The 20,696-nt window shown below is 39.5% G+C and overlaps 1 protein-coding gene across 1 annotated transcript in view; it reads right to left on the reverse strand.

Moving 5' to 3' along the window:
* Positions 1-332: 332 nt before the first annotated feature.
* The window catches only part of LOC113403208 (protein vestigial), a 33,400-nt gene continuing 13,036 nt past the window's right edge, over positions 333-20,696 (reverse strand). Inside the window, exons 3-7 of the mRNA XM_026643676.2 lie at positions 19,662-19,935; positions 19,401-19,562; positions 11,463-11,583; positions 11,125-11,378; positions 333-504 (exon numbers count right to left, since the gene is read on the reverse strand). Of these exons, the coding sequence (XP_026499461.1) occupies positions 455-504; positions 11,125-11,378; positions 11,463-11,583; positions 19,401-19,562; positions 19,662-19,935 (861 nt within the window). The 3' untranslated portion in view covers positions 333-454. The remainder of the gene's footprint in view (positions 505-11,124; positions 11,379-11,462; positions 11,584-19,400; positions 19,563-19,661; positions 19,936-20,696) is intronic.

Below are 20,696 nucleotides of genomic sequence, written 5' to 3' on the forward strand. Positions count from 1 at the left end.
TCAAACTTATTTCAGAAATGATCGCAAGTTACGGGCGACCGTAGCCGACGACTCCATTGATTATCTCGTTGTTAAACAGACGGAATTATATCACTCGCATTCTACAATGTTACAAACTTTGAAATACGATTGTAATGTTAACAACCGTCCGGTTGGTAATAATTATGCTTCGCTAGACACGATACGACCACGACCTGAGGCAGTCCCTCCACCGACCGCCCCGTGGTTCGTTTAGAGCACAGCGATCGTCTCCCGTCCCCCGCGGCCCCGCCGGCCGACTCGCGTACATTTTCGCCTCCTGTATTCCCACACAGTCGTCCCGACGTATCACAGTTCACACGAAGTCTGTCGCACTATCGGTAGCCACGGAGAAGGCGTACTCGCTGGGTAGCGGAGGTTCCCGGGTGATAAGCCTACGGCTAGAACAGTGTCTCTGACAACAGCCTCAGAGCCCTCAGAACCAGTACAGGTCCTTCGACGTGTCCTGCACCTGCGCCTCCAGACCTGCAGCCAACGAGAACAGTGTTACTAATTACATTTACAATTGAAAATTACATATTGTAGACATTCTTATTTCTTATGTGTCTTTTTAACAACTTTTTTTAAACTCGGGATAAAGATTTTAGTTTTTCAAGAGACATCTTAAAGAAACATCGCAGACATGCACACACGAGTTAATTATTAATCGAATTAAAGAAATTACAAATTCATGTCATGTAGGCATGTCAGAAATTCATTTTCTTCTTGCCATTGACGTATTAATGATCATGTATCATGTGTTATCTATAGTTGCTAGAAGCTTTTAACAATTGAGAGTTTCCGGCGATAAAAGATACGAACTCCCACGCCGCTCTAACACCAGAAAGACCGACACTTGCAGCGATGTATATCACTATTAGACCCACGTCGTCATTTTGACGTCAGTTTGTCAGTTGACGTTGATTTAAAAAAACATTTTTTTTTTATATAAATTTTCCATAGTACTTCTAGAGTATCTTACAATTATAACGGAAATTAATTAATAATTTTATAAGTTCAACTTTAGTTTTATAACATCTTTGTTAGAATTTTCGGGATTGCAAAGTAGATCAGGAAGGTCTAGGTGATTTTTGTATATTCTGCTCGTAGCTAATAAACGCAAGTCGGAGTATGAAATAAACATAAACATAAACAAATAAACATTGGACAACATCACATACATTACTCTGATCCCAATGTAAGTAGCTAAAGCACTTGTGTTATGGAAATCGGAAGTAACGATGATACCACAAACACCCAGACACAAGACAACATAGAAAACTAATGATTTTTTTCTACATCGACTCGGCCGGGAATCGAACCCGGGACCGCGGAGCGTACCCATGAAAACCAGTGTACACACAACTGGACTACGGAGGTCGTCGACCGAAACCATACCGAAAAATAATGGTGTAAGTATTTTTTTTGTAAATAATTCATGAATTGGCCTGCGGCAATTGGAAGCCGCGGTTGTTCATTTTATTTGGTTGATAAAAGCATAGGACTGTCTTAAAAACAAAAGAATCATAAGGTAGGTAGGTACGCCTCGTCGTACCCACTGCGTCTGTTTCTACTAAGTACTAGGACTGTTCTCCGTACAACTCCGACTAGGGATCTCAACAGACAAACATTTGACTTTCTACAATCGGGCGATTGATAACAAGCACGGCTTATCACCGGTATGTGTCGTGTCTGCATATCAGCTGCATTAAGACTATCTTCTCCCCTATCCAGAGACTGAGTAAGCTAAACTATGAAACGAGACAAAAAATTATTACGAGCACTCCAATCGATTTTATACAAAATAAATACCGAAGGTGTGGAGTTGCGAATTGTCGAGCGTAGGTAAGTACTCTGAGACTCAACGATATCAATTTTATAAATATATACTTTTCCTGTTGTTAGGTAATGTAATATAATAATAATTAAAATGAACCTCATGCTAACCTATATCTCGTAAGTTAGTACCTAATAATGGCGTAACAATGGGGTCCCATGCATTGGTTGCACCCCCGTGACCAGGAGACTTGATACAAAGGGGGCCTAGCGAGCCGTGAACGATTTCATAACAATTATAATTTCAATTTTTATTCATTTATAATAAGTAGAAATATTCAGGTGTCTTCTTTCGGCTAGCCGACTTCTCGTTCAACGATGGGTTGTCCATACTTTACGCTCTTTTTATTAACAGACACAGTATTTTTTTGCGTTGGGTCTCAAAAAGGCTAGTTACGCCACTGGGTAGCAGGTATCTAAGAAGGTTCCTTCGCCTATATTGTATACCTATTAAAACAAATTATGCATTGAGAAAAAACCCTAATTCCAATTGACGATGGCAACAATACCTACATACCAATAACTAGCATCCCGCCCCGGCTACGCACGGGTCTAAATTCTAAATAGACAAAATGAGAAATGCGTTTTGATAATAAGTATTAAGTTGGTATATTTGTTTTGTAACGTTTATTTATTGGTTTTTAATTACTAATAAATCATAAGTCTCCCATAAAAAAGAAACTTGAATATTATAAAAAAATATTAGTGTCGCATTTTGCCTTAAAAAATAGATCAAATGTGAGAATCCGGTCCACGGGTTAAAGATTTAAGTTTGTATAACTTTAACTGCCATGTTCAAAACTTATCGCTACAGCCGCTTGTCCGACCGCTCGTTTCCCATTGAACGATTTTTTCTTTGCACATAATTTGGACACGATCAGATCTTCTAAAATTTTCATTTGAATTTTATCGCGTTAAAGACAATTCACGGCACGGCTCCCGGGAAGTATTTGCATGTGCATGATTTAAAATAAAATCGCTACAATTCAATAACGATATACTCTAGCCCATAGAATTGAGATAATTTGCACACCATGATAGATCGTACATAGCCCATATGATCGTATAGATAATTAGATAATATATATTCGGTACCTACAACTTACTTACCTAAAAAATGATTTATTGTGATAAAAACGTACAAAGTTACCAACTAATCCAAAAACTTTCCCTGTCAATCGAGTGTGAAACGAGAAAACACCGTAACATTCAAAAAATTAAATAATTGAGTAAATTTGAATGAGTTTTATTATAAATTCGTTTCAGCAGCTGTCGGTTCGAGGCACTCTTACTCAGTAGCGTCTAATTCCTCAGCTGGCAGATGGCTCGAAGCAATTTTCCGAGATAATATAATGTTGGTGTTGTTTATTACCAAGATGAGATGTTACAAATCATATTCGAATACTCTATGGATCTTTTATGAATTGGAGAAAACGGCCTCGCAAACAACCTATTTGTAACAGATAAAAATGATTAGGATAACCTTAAAAGGCAGCTAAGATAGACACATGTTGTCGCTGACTTTTTTGAAGGCTTTGTGAAGACCTACCATTTTGCTAGAACGTTGTTTTAATGTGTCTCGGAAGTTTTTGTCAGCGTTAGCCATGTAAGCGAATAGTCATAGTTTAACCACTTTGTACAAAACATTTAAAAATTATATACGGAACCGTTCCTCATTTATCGCTCTTTCTATTTGTGAAAAGCTTATTAAAATCTGTCGACTGGTTCAACGGAAGAAGGCGAGACACAGACAGAAACAGAAAGCGACTGTTTCATTGTAAGTACCTACTTACTCGTGTTTTAACGGACTAATTTGAACAAACAGAGATTATTGTTGCGCTATAATAGTATATAACTATAATAGTAACAACATATACAACTCCGCAAACTTTCTCGTGAGTAATTATTCATATTGCAGACATGTAGGTACTACGTACAACATTATGAGTTTTCTCAGCGCACGATAAATAATTACATATTTTATGAGTACATTTTTGCCACTCTGTGCTTCATTATTGCCATTTACGTATAAATTTAATTTTTTACTCCGGAATATCATAGCGTTCCAGATCTGAAAGAATTTTTAGTATCGCTTGAGTAGTTTTTGTGTTTATCCATTAAAAACAATCAAATCCATCCTCTTTATAATATAAGCATAGATATCATACCAGTAGGTAGATACTTGTCGTACCTACGGTTTCCAGTGCGGGTGGAGGGCGGCACACGTTTGCTAACGCTAATTTACTTAAATAATATATTTTTTATTATACAGGTTTCTTCACATGTTTTACTTGATTTATTTTTTTACTGTTAGTTAAAGCCAACGGAAAAATACGATTTACCTCCCTAATAAGAACCATGAATTAGGTAGGTAAATATACATTATTACTAAAAAAATATGGGGCGCTAAGATTTGAAGATTTATGGTACGAAATCCTTAGTCTCTAAGCGGGCTAATATTGTAAGCGAACCAAAAAATGTCGCAATACAATCGCAGGACAAAGGAATCATTTTAAAGTTTTGTTACATACCGGTTTACCTATATACCTATAATAGAATATCGCAATTTTTAAAACATGCCTATTCAATAACGCAAACATAATAAAAAGTTAAAAAAGAAGCAAATGAAACAAAGTGGATGTCACGACGCGACGCGACTCCGATTGATTGCACGTCAGGGCGCGACGCGCTGCCACACTGATTGTTATAAATGACTCGCCCGCTATCTCCTGCATCGGATCCTTCACATCATCAAACATCACCGACCGAGTGAGCCCCCGGACACGTCCGTCGTACACTCGGCCTTCTTCGGAGATCCGACAAAAAAGAAAGCCAACAAACGTCACGGAACGATAACGTAGGTATTGGAGTCACCAGGATTGCATAAGGTAAAGGAAATAGATATTCAGAGGAATGTCTATCGTTCTCTAGTAATCTACACATTATTATTTTGGCAATGGCAAAACCAAATACCTAGTATAAAACCTCATGTAGAGTATTTTTCAATTAGCGTTTTCGCCAACTATTTTTTGAAGTGAAACTTTTTTTGAAATATGATGAAAAGAAAATACATGAAAAGAAAATACAAAAAGTAAATTTCAATGAACTAGGTAATAAAATTCACTTCTAACGTGTGTAAATTGCACACACACACTTTTTTGTCCTTCAATTTGTGAAAAAAAAAACCGTAAAATATTTAGTCTCTCTTTTGAAGGCTCTCGGGTAAGTATTTATCGGTCGAACAGAAGTCGAATAGACAGAAACCGTGCGACAATAGAGGCATTAATTAAAGTTGTGGTGCCGACGGCCGGTTAATTGCGGGTGGCGGGCGACGGGCAGCGACGGCCGGCCGGTAATTGACAGCGCGCGTGATTTACTGTCGCCCACCCCCGCGCGCCGCGCGCCCTTCCCGCGCTATCGACCGCGGGCGGCAGTGGTCAGCGCGCCGCTATTGGTCGCCATGGGACCGCCCGCCGCCCCCGCGCCATCGCGCCTCCAACGCCCGCTACCGCCTGCTGCCTCTGCGATCCTGGTACACGCCGGGTGCTTGCATGCCGGACACTGGACATTTTGCCATCAGCTTTGTCTGTTTTGTTTTATTTTTTACTCGGAAAAATCGGGGCTAACTTTCCAGAGCATACAATTTAGTAGAAAAATTAAAACTTGTAATAAGTAATATTTATTATTTACCTAGTTATCAAGATCTCAACACCTAACAGAAATTAAACAAACAATAATAAGAAGCATATCATAGAGTATTGTTTCTGAAAATATTGTTCGAGTTAGGTACATCTACATACTTAGGTACCTACATTGTAAATCACTGAACATATATATTCAGTAAAATTAGATGACATGGGACCTCTGACAATGTAATTAAATGAAGAACGGATTATAAAATAGTACAGAAACTACAATATTCCAATAGAAAAAAATGTGATTAAAAGATTTGTGTCAGTGTTAAACAGCGATGCTACTTTCATAATTAAGAAGGGCCGTCTATTTTTAGTAATGTCACAAAATGTGTCCACTGTAGTCACATTGAAATTTTTCCATGACAGGGTATCAAATTGAGAAGATTGAGAACATGAATACAAGTGTGTTCTCAAACTCTAGTACACTCTTTGTTTATTCACTCTACTAATCTAGAATACCAGCCGCACTAGAGATTAGGTACTCCTAAAATAATACCTATCTAGGTAATATAACGGATCATAACTAATAATTCCTCAATAACAATTATACGCAAAAACAAAATTGTTATAAATTGTTAGCAGATCATATCCATGTAGATTTATGTAGTTAGTGTTTGTGTGTAGTTTTATCCTATTTCTTTACCTATGTAAATTCAACTGCAGGAATTATTTTGTGTGACTGACCCATCAAAATTACTAATCTTATCTTTAAAATAATGCATTAGCAAATCACGATACTAAACAAGCATCGACGTCTCGCGACTCGCGAGTCATCGCCGCGGGCCTGCCGACGCGACGGCTGGCGGCCCGACCGCTCGTCTCTGTTCCAAAAGGCCGAATCCGTTTCTAATCGCATGCAGCTCAGTATCATAACGTAGTCGACGAGAAAATTGTCGCTTTAGGTGCAAATTTATACAGAATAGTCAACGACAGTACATTTCTATCTTTTATAGATAACTCCTGTAGCATGTTTATATCTATCTATGAAAGGGAGAAAAAATAATAGCTACAGCTGTAGTTTACTTTTATGCCTATTATTAGCATCGAAATTAATGATTTTACTTGACAACTTTTCACGAAGGTACAACTGGAAGGTATTAGGTACTGGCCTGTTCCATGCGAACCGGTAGTTTTTGAAATATAACGTGATAATAAATATATGCAAATTAAGTAAATAGGTAGATATTTCTCGCATTTTCACGCGAATAACAAATGTGACATTAGAAAATCTATGTATCATGTAAATAATTAAATAAATAGATTGGAATCGCGTCGTGTTTGTGTAACGTTGCATTGCAATCGTCTCATCTGATACGATATGATTGTTGTATGACTTGACATGATTGTGTGATACATAAGTCATTCCACATTACACAAATACCTGGTCATGATATCGTATTAGATGAGAATGAGTGAGTGAGTTAGACGGTGAGTAGGTGCCCAATTAAAAACCTAAGAAGCCTAGCAGGAGCATTTACTTTTAAAATTAAATCTTCAAATAAAAAGTACCCGACTCGAGGCAATACTAAAATATAATTAGATTAAGATCCAGCTACCACGGCTCGGACGTAAAATACCTTACCATAATTCAATATAGTACGATTATAATAAAAACAATTAATTATATATATTTTCTTATATGTAAAGACAGTCAGACAGTCTAGGTAAAATAATTGCGCACATTCAGACACAGATTGTTCAATTACGCACGCATTAGTTCCTTTTGCGAGATTATATGTTATATCTGCCGCATACTGCACCACGTAAATAATTACTTTTGTTGATAAAATATTTTATTACATTCAGGGATCAAATTACTGTCGATTAACATAGCGAAATTAATTAATTAATTAGATAATTCTTAAATCGAAGCGGTACCCGCTTCGATTTAAGAATTATCTCCAATGTCATCGAGGCTTTTTAAATTGTTACGACTCGCATCTACCAGCTTCGTATTATAGAATAATACGTATTATAGATTATTATTGTTATTACTACTCGGCCCAAAGAAACGCTACAGCTTTTTCACTGTAAAATAAGAATGGCCATTTTGAAAAATGATTACAAAAAAAAAAATTGTAACTTATCATTATCACCTATTATAATCAAAAACTGATGCTAAGTATTCTGAACATCAAATGATAATAATGAAATCAAGAGGAATCAACCAGCAGCTTCGTACATAGTTATAATGCATACCAATTAAATTACAAAGGCATTTTATTTAATTAAATACAATTGAATTATTATATGTTCTGCATTAAAAATCAACAAATACCAACACTACGTTTTTTATTGCCAGTATAATATTTTTTTAACTCTTTTTATTAAATACTAGCAATGTGTTCGTAAGGAATTACCTAAGTATATTATTGTTTCTCGACCGCCTTCCTCAAATATACGAGTGTTACTCTATTCCACTACTTCATTTTAAATCACCGGTCTTGCTGTTTGTCACTATTATGACAATCATGTTCAACCCTGCATAATTATGGTATTTCGCATAATTAAGGCCGAAAGCAGATTTATTAGGATATCAAATTAACTTATTTATTTACTTTTGCTTCATATAATAATAATATATGCCAAAATATACCTACTACAAGAAAAAATTTAAGTTCAAACATAACGTACCTACTACTTAATATTATTATGAATACGATACTTACAAAAACTTTCTGTTGGCTATTTCATAAAGACAAATCACCGATACGGTCTTAATGAAATTTGGTAGAGGTGAACCGAAACCTGCACTTTTGGAAAATTGACGCGGATGTCTTAAATATTTAGTCAGAACGTTACAAAACAATTAAATTGAATTGTTACAAAAGTTTTGGAGATACAATACAATACGTAATGTTATAAGTATACAATTCCGATTGCATAATTATGAAGTAAAAAAACTACATAAAAAATAAAGTAACTAATCGAACTGACTTATAACCAGTAGTTCGGTGGAGTACCACGGGGACAAGCCATGCCATTATTGCCTCAGTTCAGGAATTTAGTCATCGTGGGATATTTTTTTCTGAATTAATTTAATTGGTGGAATAAGGTGACTATTGAACGTCTTGCTGACTTTCTCGTTGGTAGAATCTACTTTCTTAATTTAAATATTAATCTTGTCATATGACGATGACATTTCAAATTTATATACTTATAAGAGCCTGCTCAAATAAAATCGGTTTTGATTTAGTACTTGGAGGGACTTAAGACAACTAACTGAGAAAATATTAGGTTTAAATTTTAGGTTAGGTTACCATAGATGTGTTTCAAATATTTGGTGACACTCGAGTCTACCCAGAGCCCGACCCGCCTTCGTACGCGTATGTTTGACAATGACAAGTGTTTTAGCTACACATTTGTATGTTCCTGTAATAATAAATAGCTAAGGGAGCGGCGTACGGTAGGGCGATAGGAACACGCGTGTGTGTGCAATGTGGATGTGTGTGGTCGCAGCGGTGTCACGTGACCGGCCCCCCTCCCTGTCACATATTCTCTAACCACCCTCTACTCGCGCCCGCAGTCCGCACCCTCTACTTCTACATAGATATATTCAACGGTAAATACATAGGAAACCAAAATATTTTAGTGAAATAAGTTTTCGGTTTAAAGCAATTGTTCGGTTTAATTGTAAAGGTTTTTATACCCGAGTGTATTCGCAGTGAGTACCATCACAGAGATTTTGTTCATTGGCATTAGTAAGCCGTAAGATAATTAACCGTTTAAAGAAAATAATAGTTCGATTATCCCCTGTCGCCTCCGCTTGTATTTAATTATCGCACCGAGCGCAACTTCAACTTCGTCAAGCAAGTAAACAAATCGTTTTGTAGGCAAACAAAAAGTAGATAAGTACCCAAGTACAAGTATGAAATACTTAAGCGTGCAAAATGTCGGCTCAAGCCTATTTATCCGACATTTGTATATTAATAGGTACTTATTTGACAATATGTTTGTCTGTAACAGCTAGCTTTGTGTATAGGTACAAAGACAGGTATTGAAACCTTGGAATACATCTTGCATTATCGCGACACTGCCTACAGTTAGGTACTTTCAGTAACATTATTGGAATCGGGAACTGACCGCTATAGCCCCCCGCCCCCGCACGACATTAATAACACTCAGATGTGTTTATGAGCACAAGTATTAGAGGAAGAACTTTGTCGATATGATCTCGGTCAACAGACTTCAAATATCAGTTCAGTTTCCCCTCGCAATTCAGGAAGAGATAACGGAGTGCCGCGTCGAGACGGAGAGGACGGCTGGCGTCCGGCGGCGGGTATCAATCAGGCGAGGACGACGGGTCCGAGGGGGTAATGGGGGTAGAGGGGTGCGGGTAGCGGGGAGCGGGGGAGGATCTCAAGAATTTAATTTGGTAGCTCCCCTACGCCGCGCAAATTAATTTTAATCGTCGTCATTAGAGGAGGAGCCGCCATTACGCGAGCGCCTTTCAACTCGCCGCGGAACTTTTTGCCGTCGCGTGTAATCGCTTCCCGTGCGTGCCGACTGTCTATGCACCTCTGCCCTATCCCGCCGCGCCCGCGCCCGCCGCCCCTCGCCCGCCCCGCGCCCTCCGCGGCACCGGCTCGCTACAATCGAAAGATGTTTTTTCGCGGGAGCGATGTCCGTAGATAATATTAAACACAAAGACGCCGCCGAGCAAATTATCCTAATCGGCAAGCATCGATCGTTAACGACGTATCTCATAAGATAAACTCCTCGCTCCCGCGAGCTGTATACGTAATACTGACCGACGCGACGACGGACGAGGGTCAGGCGGAGCTGCATATAGGTTAGGTAGACCGATATGAGGATGAGATACCAACCAAATGATGAAAACATTTCAATGAGGTCGTAATGCTACAATATACTACGACCAAGGCTCAGACGAAAGGATGTACTAAGATTGTCTGAAATACACGAAGAAGCGCTCGGTTTAGTCAATACGATAAAGGGCCAAATCATTACAATTAAAATATCTGCGCTCTGCGGTGCCGGAATGTCTTTGAAAATTAAAATACACAAGAGGAGACCAGCTCGACCCTCGGGCCGCTCGGCTCGGGCCGCGGGGCGCGGGCGCGCGGGCGGGGCCGTTATTTATTGTGTTCTTTCATCGCTTACAACAACATCGTCATCGCTTTGATTCGGCCGTCGCCGAGGGAAAATGTGATCAGTCAACGACAATAAAATTAATTAGAACGACCGTAGAACAACGTTTAACGTCACTCTAGCCTAGAACTATTCTAATTTTCTCTTTTATATGTAGGTAGATAAATTCACCTCTCAGCAACAGGTACACGCGTATCAAAGGTTCACTCGTGTGCGCGTGTCGGACGTTGCTTAGAAATCCAATAGGATTCTTTAATATAGAAGCATCACCTTAGCTTAGATGAAGGCATCTCATTTATTTTGTCTGTGCAGTGCTGCCGCTGCATATTTGGAAAAAGCCTACACACACGTACGCATATGAATTAGGGTTCTTACCAAGTGATTGCTTGTACGCTTAAAATAGTTATTAGTTATAGAACACGCGCCCAGGAACGCTCTTTTGAAGATAATTGTGTGTGGTACTGACCGGGCGGCGCCGGGTAGGAGTAGGGCGAGCAGGCGGCGGGGTCGAGGTGCGGCGAGGCGTGGTGCGCGTGCGCGTGGTGCGCGTGCGCGGCGTGCGCGTGGGCGTGCGCGTGCGCCGGCCAGTCCACCGGCTTGTACTGCGCGTGCAGCGAGCCGCGGCCCAGCAGCAGCCCGCCGTAGCCCGCCGCCGCCATGTTGTGGTGCGCGGCCGCCGCGTGGTACTCGGCCGCGTGTCGGTGCGCCGCGTGACCGTACCTGCACGACGTCATCATAGTTTATATTGCTTTACGTGAGTATTATGTTTGTTCAATAGCAGTTGAGAGCGAATAGGTACGTTACCCCGCATAGTGCTGGTGCCAGGGGTCGTAGTCGTAGAGGTCGAGGCCGGCGCAGGCGGGGCCCGCCGCCGCCGCGTTGAAGAACGACGCGGGCAGGTTTCGCGACGCCATCGGCACGCCCTCTGCATCAACACGACACACATTATACTACTCACGCGCATCAAATAATTACAACAAATAGAGATAAACTTGTATCCCTTAAGTCTTGGACTTCGCAAACTTAATACCATATTAATATAGCATTTTACACCTATCAACAAATAATAAAAAAGGCTTATTTCAGAATTAGTTGATTATACAGAAAAGGTGGTAGCTAGTGTTGCCCAAAATCTTGTTCTTGCAATGTTGGTCTTGTTTTTGCATTTTTGCAAGACCAGAACCAGTTGGTAAATATGTTGTCAATACATGTTGCAGTGGATTCAGTGATTCTAGTTGGCTCTAAGAATAAGTTACCTCAGTTATATGAATATTAATGATTACTGATCTGAATCTAATTTTTGTGCTATAGTTTTCTAATAAATTTATGTTGAAGTCACCAACAATAAATATATATTTACTTGATCCAGATAATTTCAATAATGCACTTTCCAATATTTTCTCAAATGCTTCATATAACCCGCTAGGAGGTCTGTATACGCATACAACAATGACTTGCTCAAGCTCTGCACAGGCTATTTCAATAGTCTGCTCAATAGAAAGGCTCACAACATCCTTACGTTCTTTAAATTTTAGATTTTTGTTAATAAGTATTAATGAGCCACCACGTATAGCTTTTTTTCTACTGAACATACTAGCCATCTGGTGACCACTGAAGTTAAACATAAACTGATAATTTACAAGCCAATGTTCTGTTATACATAAAATATCGATGGCATTACTGTTTATGAATAACTCAATTTCTAATTTTTTTTTTCTGTCATGTTGTCCTTGAATGTTTTGCTGCACCAGGTTTACAAGTTTACTATTATTATTGTTTTGTTTATTTCTAATTTTAAAATTTAGGAATTTAACCAAGGATAAATTACTATTAGGTAAATGAATATTAGTATTAATAATACTTGAGCCAGAGACTACCTCTATTGTCTTAGAATTCAATTTAAATTACTTTTATCAGTGTTAATACAAATTAAATTATTATTTTTATTATACGTATGATCCTTGGTAACATTAGACATAAAATAATTATTAATATTGTAAGCAATTAGGTTACCAATTTGTCTTCTGGATTTTATTGGTAGGTACATAGTACCCTCTGTCAACTTAAATCTATATATGAATTTATTAATGTCAAATAACATAAAATCATTGCTACAATGTCGGGTCAAATTGTATAAACATACATTTAAGTCATAAATATGTAAATTCTGTGCATCTGTGAATATGGAAATGTACTAATTATAAATTTGCATTTCTTTTGATTTTAAATTTCACATAATAATTTTATATCCTTAATTAGATTATTTTTGTTCAGAGATAAACTGTCTCCATGCATTAATACAACTATATTATTGGAATCCAGATGTATAGAACTTATCTTATTTATTTGGTACTGATAGGTTGCCCCGGGTGAGCATGTGTTGAATACATTTTTTATCTCACTTTTTAGAATTGAGCCAAAGCCCTGACCTAACTTGTCAGATACTACTATAACATTTTTAACATTTTTATTTATATTTATTTCTAACCCCAGTTTATTGTGGTTGTAGGACCCTGGTGAACATTGACTCAACTTGATAGGTTGAGACACTGTGTTAATATTAGTATTAGCAAAGGCCAAATCATTTTCTTGAGTATGCAAACAGTTACACGTGGATTCCTTTGATAAGGATTCAAATTTTTCCAAGTTCGAGGTGCATAGCTCAAGAAGATTGTTGGCTGCATGCATATGTTCCTCTATCTGTTTTTGAGCCAAGAATTAGTATCGGAAACTCCTTCTAAATTATTAGGACAGAATATTTTTTTTAACTCTTTATTAACATAAAATGATATTTTTATATTCATATAGACAGTTATTATATAGTAAATATTATAGTAAGAATTCCACAGAGGGCCCGAACACCGCGCATTCCGCCGTCTGTCACAGGTAGGTTCGGCGCTGTCGGTGACGCAGTCGCTGGCCGCTCGCCAGATTCAAACAGAAATGAGCCGTTAAATGAGCTCAAGACAAGTGACGAGCTATTTCAATCGCAAAAAATAAAACAATTATACCAAATATCAAACGAAGATAATTGACTTCGGAAATACCTATGGCCAAAAACAATACTTGCAAAGAAAATATTTTGAATAACTCATAAAGAGAAAGAGAGTTTCCATCATCATCAAAAGCTGGCAATTCAACATCAACTCTGTTCTAAGCCAAGAGCAAGGATTCGGTAAAATTGAATTTAATGACCAACCGGAATGTTGTGGTCGCGCGGACCTGACTGGTGGAAAAAATAAAATACTCTCTATGTATTGTTAACTGCTCATTCGTTAACGAGAATCTCGTGAATGGCGTGTCAAGCGCAAACAGTACGGTGAAGATGATCAGCGGATAAATAACTATAAGAACTATGTTAAGTTATGCAAACCTTCATCGAGCAACTCCAGAACTACCAATACCTCGCAGAATTGTAAACTGGAATGTGTTCTCGTCATCAGTATATTTTTACCAAAAGTACATAACCTCGATGGAAATACTCACTAACTGGAGGCGTGTATAGAACTCCGCTTCCCGCTCGAGGTGTGCAATATATTTTAAATAATGCAAATTATCAATCGTTAGCCCACCGATCTCTCCGCCTGTACTCAGGCGACGTCATACATTTACACCGTATCTGACACCCTGCGTCATTCTTTACTTTTCAATCATACTGATCATCTCTGAAAGTTTTCATACATGACATGCTAATAGTATGTTACTTCAAGACCTTGTGTGACCTTCGAAATAGGTACCTACACGAGCTATTTCCCGGGCGGAGTCCGCAGTCCGGAGCGCGGCTCCCACGGCCCGCATTCCGAGAACGGCAGTTCTTTTATTGTCGCGGGAGTTATTGGGAGTCTCTCGAGAGCCCGCTTTGATCTCTTATCTCCTCTCTTTATAGTGTCAACTCGTTGTGTACGAACCTAATAGTGGCCATTTTATTTTATAACAATCGGGCCGCGGCTCGTCGCCATTCCTTCGCTGGAAGCTCTCGCAGCCTTCTTTTTGTCCCCAACCTACGAGCCTTTGTTAATTCTCTTCATCGGTTCGTGTTAGTTAATGGTTAAGTGTTGTCCGTACCATTCTAAATAACAGAGTCGTTCTGTTATGTACGTACTTTTAGATATATTGTATTAGGTTTCAATACAAGAAGGTAAAGATAATTACCCTGCATTAAATATATAAGTACTTGTATCTATTTGTACACAAATAAATAATTGAAAAAGAGTGACTGCTTCGTTTCTAGGCGTATTTAACTGTATCGATAAATCAGCATTCAAATAATAATTAGTGATTATGGCTTGTGAGTGATTTTCCGGTGTTCTATTGAAATTGAATTCGTTGTTGAGGCATTTGACAAAGACTATAAATTAAATGAAGGCCGTTTTGTCCTCGATACTATATGTACAGCATTTGAATAAAACACCTAATTCAGTTGTATTACACTTTAGATGCACTTTCTGTCATTTGTAAATCCATTTGAATGGGGTACTTGCCATCCATTTATTTATTTACGTATGTGTAACGAGTAAATAAATAAATCTCCAAAACTGCCATTCTAACCATATATCACCAAACCGTGATATACTTAAGAAACTCAATAAATATACACCAGGTGCCTAACATTCTTTGGAAGCGCGAGTCTACTATCACAATGCAAGCGTTCCGTATCATCATCAACACAAACAAACGTCCCCTATCGTATTGAAATTATGTTATTACTATTTAGGTAAATATTTCGTTTTTACAAAACACCTGTTTAATTATTTATATATATCTGCTTTCTTTAAGAACGTGTGAAGCGTGGAACGAGTAGGTAGGTACATGTATACATATAGGTATATAATATATTGAAACTAATCAGCGAGTACGTGCAAACGGTACTTCTATTCTAATACCATTTCTATTGTGTAAAATTGCCACTTCCAGATTTATGAAATATATTTTAACATGAACATGATAATATTTTCAATAGTGATAAAAATCTTGTTTGTCTTGTTGTTTCTTCCATCTAACTGTTCGCGGAATGATACGAAACTTTCCAAAATTGCATTTTAATTAAACATTACAAGGTACTTGGTAGTACGTACTAGTTTCAAACATTGCATATTGCGTCCTGGAAAACAACGGAAAACATTTTAAAACAAAAGAATGTCAGAATTCTATTCGACTCCTATTTATTAGCAGTTTTACTCAAAAGTTAATCAACATGCGAATATGACGATTACAATTACATTCTACAGCGGGCGAGAGTCGCTGCTCTGAGAGGTTATTTCTTTATGAAGGCACAAATAAATGAGCAAATAAATATGTAATTACTCGCTCCCTCACCGGTGAAATTGAAATACGTCATTGTAGTTTTGTACTTGGCGAGAGAGTACGGCGGAGGGTGGGGGCGGGCAAAACCCTCAGCCGGTCTGGAAATAAGACGGCATTGTTCTCATCGATTGGTCAAAATTAAAAATATGCTTTATTGAAGTAGGCTTTTACAAGCACTTTTGAATCTTCATCAAACTTCATCAAACTATACCTATTAAGTGAAGCTAGCACCGGTTCGGAATGTAGCGGTTCTACCGCGAAAGAAGAAACTTAGTAGTTAGGTATCTTTTTCAACATTTAAAATACAAAGTTATGTTTGTTAAATATAATTATATATGTAGTATATAATATATCCTACCTGGAAGTGAACAAGCATTAGCTCCACGCTTTTTTATCATCTAGGTACCTATATAATCTTGTATTGAAGTTCGTAAAGAACTATAAAAAAAAATATTCTTTAATAGTCAGTTACAAGGTAGGTATATACAAATTACATTAATCTCCTAATAAATGTATAAAATAAGATTCGAAACATTCGCGTACGTAGTACGCAGCAGGTAGGTAACCGGTACCTATACCTGATTAAAGAGTCATCACGAAAATAAAACTTAATCGGAAGAATTCATTTGACAATAGAATTGAATGAATGAAGGTTCATTTAGGATCGTTCAACAATGAAAAATCGTCAATTCTGTCAATTCAAACAACAAAGTAGGTAATTATTATTTTGACGTTTTTCTCTGTGACTGAAAGCTAGGTAGGACCTATAGGACCTATAGGTGTCCAGCTGGGGCAGAACTAGAAAGTAACAATTACACGTTTACCAACACTCCCTTCGTTACCAACACTCAATAACGCCTTGTCACGCTATCTGACGGTCCTTCGCTTTTCGAGTCGATCTCGAAGAAGTCGCGGCAGTAGTTAACATATCGTAACGACCCCGTTCGCACTGAATACAGTCGGCGCGGTCGAGCGCGGGCGAGCGGCGGGTGAGCGGCGCGGTGGAGGGGCGCGGCTCGCTGACCGCCGCACAAAGGCCGCTATGCGTTTTTGCCGCGCGGCTCCTTTCGTCCGACATTTAAGTAATGGTCCCCCGTTTTTCCAAACTAATCGCGGTCGAGAAACTATGTCCCAGAACTCGGCCTCGTCGTGAATCCACAATTCGACCCACTTTTTGGTGCGGCCGCACCCGCCGACCGGTTGCTCGTTGCGTCATCGACGATCTTTATTTTCTATCGTGTCTCTGCGAATGCCATTCATACCCGACCCATAACTCTTTCGATACGATATAAATGTATGTTATCGCGGCCGAGACAATCGGGTAATTCGAGCAGTCTGCAATATCATTATACAATAGACATGCAAATGAACTAAGGAGGGTGCGTCGGTCGTCGACGGTGACTGAAGTGGCTGAAGGAATCCGGGCGCTCTATTTCGCAATTAAGGCTTTAATTAAGATCACGAATGATTTATCTAGCAAGTTGAGTCGCGAGAACACGCCGCATCGTCGTCCATTCTACGAAGTACAGCTGTTTTTTTGCGAGCGGTTCGCGGTAAAGAAGCGGCGAAGGGCGAGTGGTCGTTAAGAAACCAGTCAGTGGCTTCGTCCTGGAAGAACGCGCCCGTGACGAGCGAGTACCGGGAATCGAGGCTGGTCGCTGCACCTTGCCTCGCCGCAGCAAGAAAGTACATAAATCAGTCTGAATCGAAACGCAGTCGTCATAATAGATCCGGAGACGAGGAACACGGCTATTTCGCGCTAGTTTCTTAATGGTTTTATGCGTTCGTACTAATTAGTAAACAGGAAGCCAACGAGTTTTATAAGAAACTTAATGACAGTTTTATGAGATTTTTAAATTATAGACATGCGTGGTGTCTTTCAACTTTTACTATGTGTATAACATTCGTATAAAGTCATCACTGTCTTGTGGTGACGAAGGTGCAGTGCAGCCTAACTTGCCTAAACGTTAAGCCGAAAGACAGTTCGGTGCAGAGATTGGGTTTTCGAAGTGAATGGCAAACGTAGTGTTCCTCCCTATCTGATCGTATTCATAATGTCGAGGAAACGAGATCGAGTAACAAATAAAGATACACGCAAATCGTCGTTCGGAAAACGTAGGTGTTTTGTGTTTGTCTATCGAGTTCCGACTCAACCCACTATTGCCTAGTAATTCTGAGAACGATGGACGTCTCGGAGTTCTCAGGTTGAGCGTTATTTTTTGTGTCGGTCGCCTGGTGATATATTAATGAGAACAATAAGCAGGCAGCTCTCGCTTCGCTTGGTTTTAAATTCAGCTTGTACCGCAGAGGACGAAGCGGGAATACGGTCCCGGGCCGCTACCGCGAAGTCGCGCAAAAACTGCGTGAATAGCCTTCATGTTATAAACATACTCCATAGAATCAATCAGCGGCCGCCAGCGCCGACACCGCGCCGACACCGCGCCGACACCGCGCCGACACCGCGCCGCGCCGGCCGCGCTCCCTCTTCACACGCTAGCTCAGCTCTCGCTCCTACCACTACCACATGAACTCACACGATTCCTACTACGAATAACTTTGTAAGCAACAAACTGAAGCCCTAAGGAGACGTTAATATGTATATTAAGCAATCGTCCACGGTTTCAATAGCGTTGTACATATACGCATATAACATATATGCATATTTTCGACATTGCCATATTTGGAAGAAATAACCAACATTTTTATTAACTAGCTGTGACGATAGTCGATATTAAAAATGAAAGCTACAGAAGTGCTCTTCACGGCAGAAATAGATGTGCTATGCTATAAGATTGTACAACCAATCAGATTCCTAAGAATTTACGACCGTTCATTTGAAACAAAGCTTAGGGCCTGATTATAAGAAAATTGTATCTAGGTAAGTATATGGTAGACGAATTTTTAAAATAAAAAAAAATTGTTTCATTTTAATTTTGTTAAATATTTTGCTAGATATTTAATTTTAATATTTTTTTGGTTTGACGTTGAAGTTGCTACGACAATATTCCTTGCCTAATGGTTACGAATTGTAGCGGAGAGCGGTCATATTCGCGACTTAATTCAGGATAAAAAACTAATTGCGAACAACAATATTACAAGAACGACTGATTAATTTGTCAATTATATGCCTTCAAAAAATTTACTTTGAGGATATAATATAAAATTTCGCTCAACAGAAATCCCGAAAGAAACCGTTATCGTAATTTATCATACCTAAGTGATTTATGTGTCGTAATTTATTTTAATTTTATTTATCGTAACTCTGACGTAAAAATCGCCTTGACGGGTAGCTAACCCATAATAATCATAGCAGAAAAATGTTAGTATAATTCGTTTTCCTTACAGGGGCCCCAAAAGGGCCCCAAATTCATGGGCCAAAAGCTCCTGCATAGCTTGAGACGGCTCTGGCCTCAGGTTTAGTGTCGGAAGTCTGTTTACCTTTAGGCTTGTCGAGTGCCAGGGCGCGGGCGAAGTGCTCGTCGACGACGGCAGCGACGTCGCCGGAGTAATGCGTGAACACGACGCAGTTAGCACTAACGTACTGAGCACGCGCACGCGCGCCTCCACCACACTCGCCCTCCGACTCTGACGATCCACCGCCTGCGCAAACAACATCAATGTCACTAGATACGCTGCCTTTGGCAAATCATATTGGTAATGTACATATGCACCTGCTATTAATAAACCACTTTGACTAACCATCAGCGCTAGCACGACCGTGCGCTGAGAGGTCCTCCTCCTTGGTGCGCAATCGCGGCGAGTGATGTGCGGGCTGGTGGTTGTGCGAATGCGCGAGATGCGCGTGAGCATGCGCATGCTGAGGCAACGGCAGAGAGTGCGCGTGCGGCGGGGAGCCGGGCGACTGCGCGCCGGAGGAGGCCGAGCCCGAGCTAAGCGCAGGCGCGCCGCTGGCGGACACCGCGCCGCCGCCACCGTACTCGCCAGCTGCATTGCCTGCACTCTGCACGTTCAACTGCAACAACAGTCACACTTTAATATGAAGGAATATGTGAGTTACATTAGTAGGTACGTATAAGTAACAGCCAAATCATGTCCCACTGCTGGCCTTAAGCTTCCTCTCCTTACAAACCAACCAACCAAACCAACGACGAGCAGTGACACATTCAGGGGTATCGCTACAGTGTGCAAATCAAATAGCAGCATACTATGTCGCACTCATCCCAACTATACGATAAACAAACAGCCGAACACGAGATTCACGAGACCAGCTTACCGCGATACTGCCACTCGCGTGTGTGTCACAGAACTCACACGCACGCAACGCCAAGCGGTCGTCGGTCGACACCACGCGCACTCACTCGAGCTATATCCTATTCACTCCTGAGCGCATTTTAATTAACCTGTCCATGAGAGTTCCAATCCATTCCTCGGCCACCTACGACCGGGCGCGCTTTATTTATGTCACACGGTTACCTATCTGTAATTACTATGTAATTTATAATATAAATAATACTTTATGTTGTAAATAATAAATAGTAACGAACAATGTTTTGTAATCGTAAGAATTTATTGCACATAATGCCAACGGTTACATAAATTACTGTGAATGAATATGTTGCCGCAGAATATATGTTTTATGCAATAATGTCAGCCTCTTAACGTTTTCTGCGAGAAATAATCACTTCAAACATCATTTTACTAATTGAATGAAATAATAATTGAATTGAACAACTTTTCGATAACGTACGAGCGCAGCGCATAAATTAGTAGCGA

The sequence above is a fragment of the Vanessa tameamea genome, chromosome 6 (genome assembly GCF_037043105.1).
Source record: "Vanessa tameamea isolate UH-Manoa-2023 chromosome 6, ilVanTame1 primary haplotype, whole genome shotgun sequence".
Taxonomy (NCBI): domain Eukaryota; kingdom Metazoa; phylum Arthropoda; class Insecta; order Lepidoptera; family Nymphalidae; genus Vanessa; species Vanessa tameamea.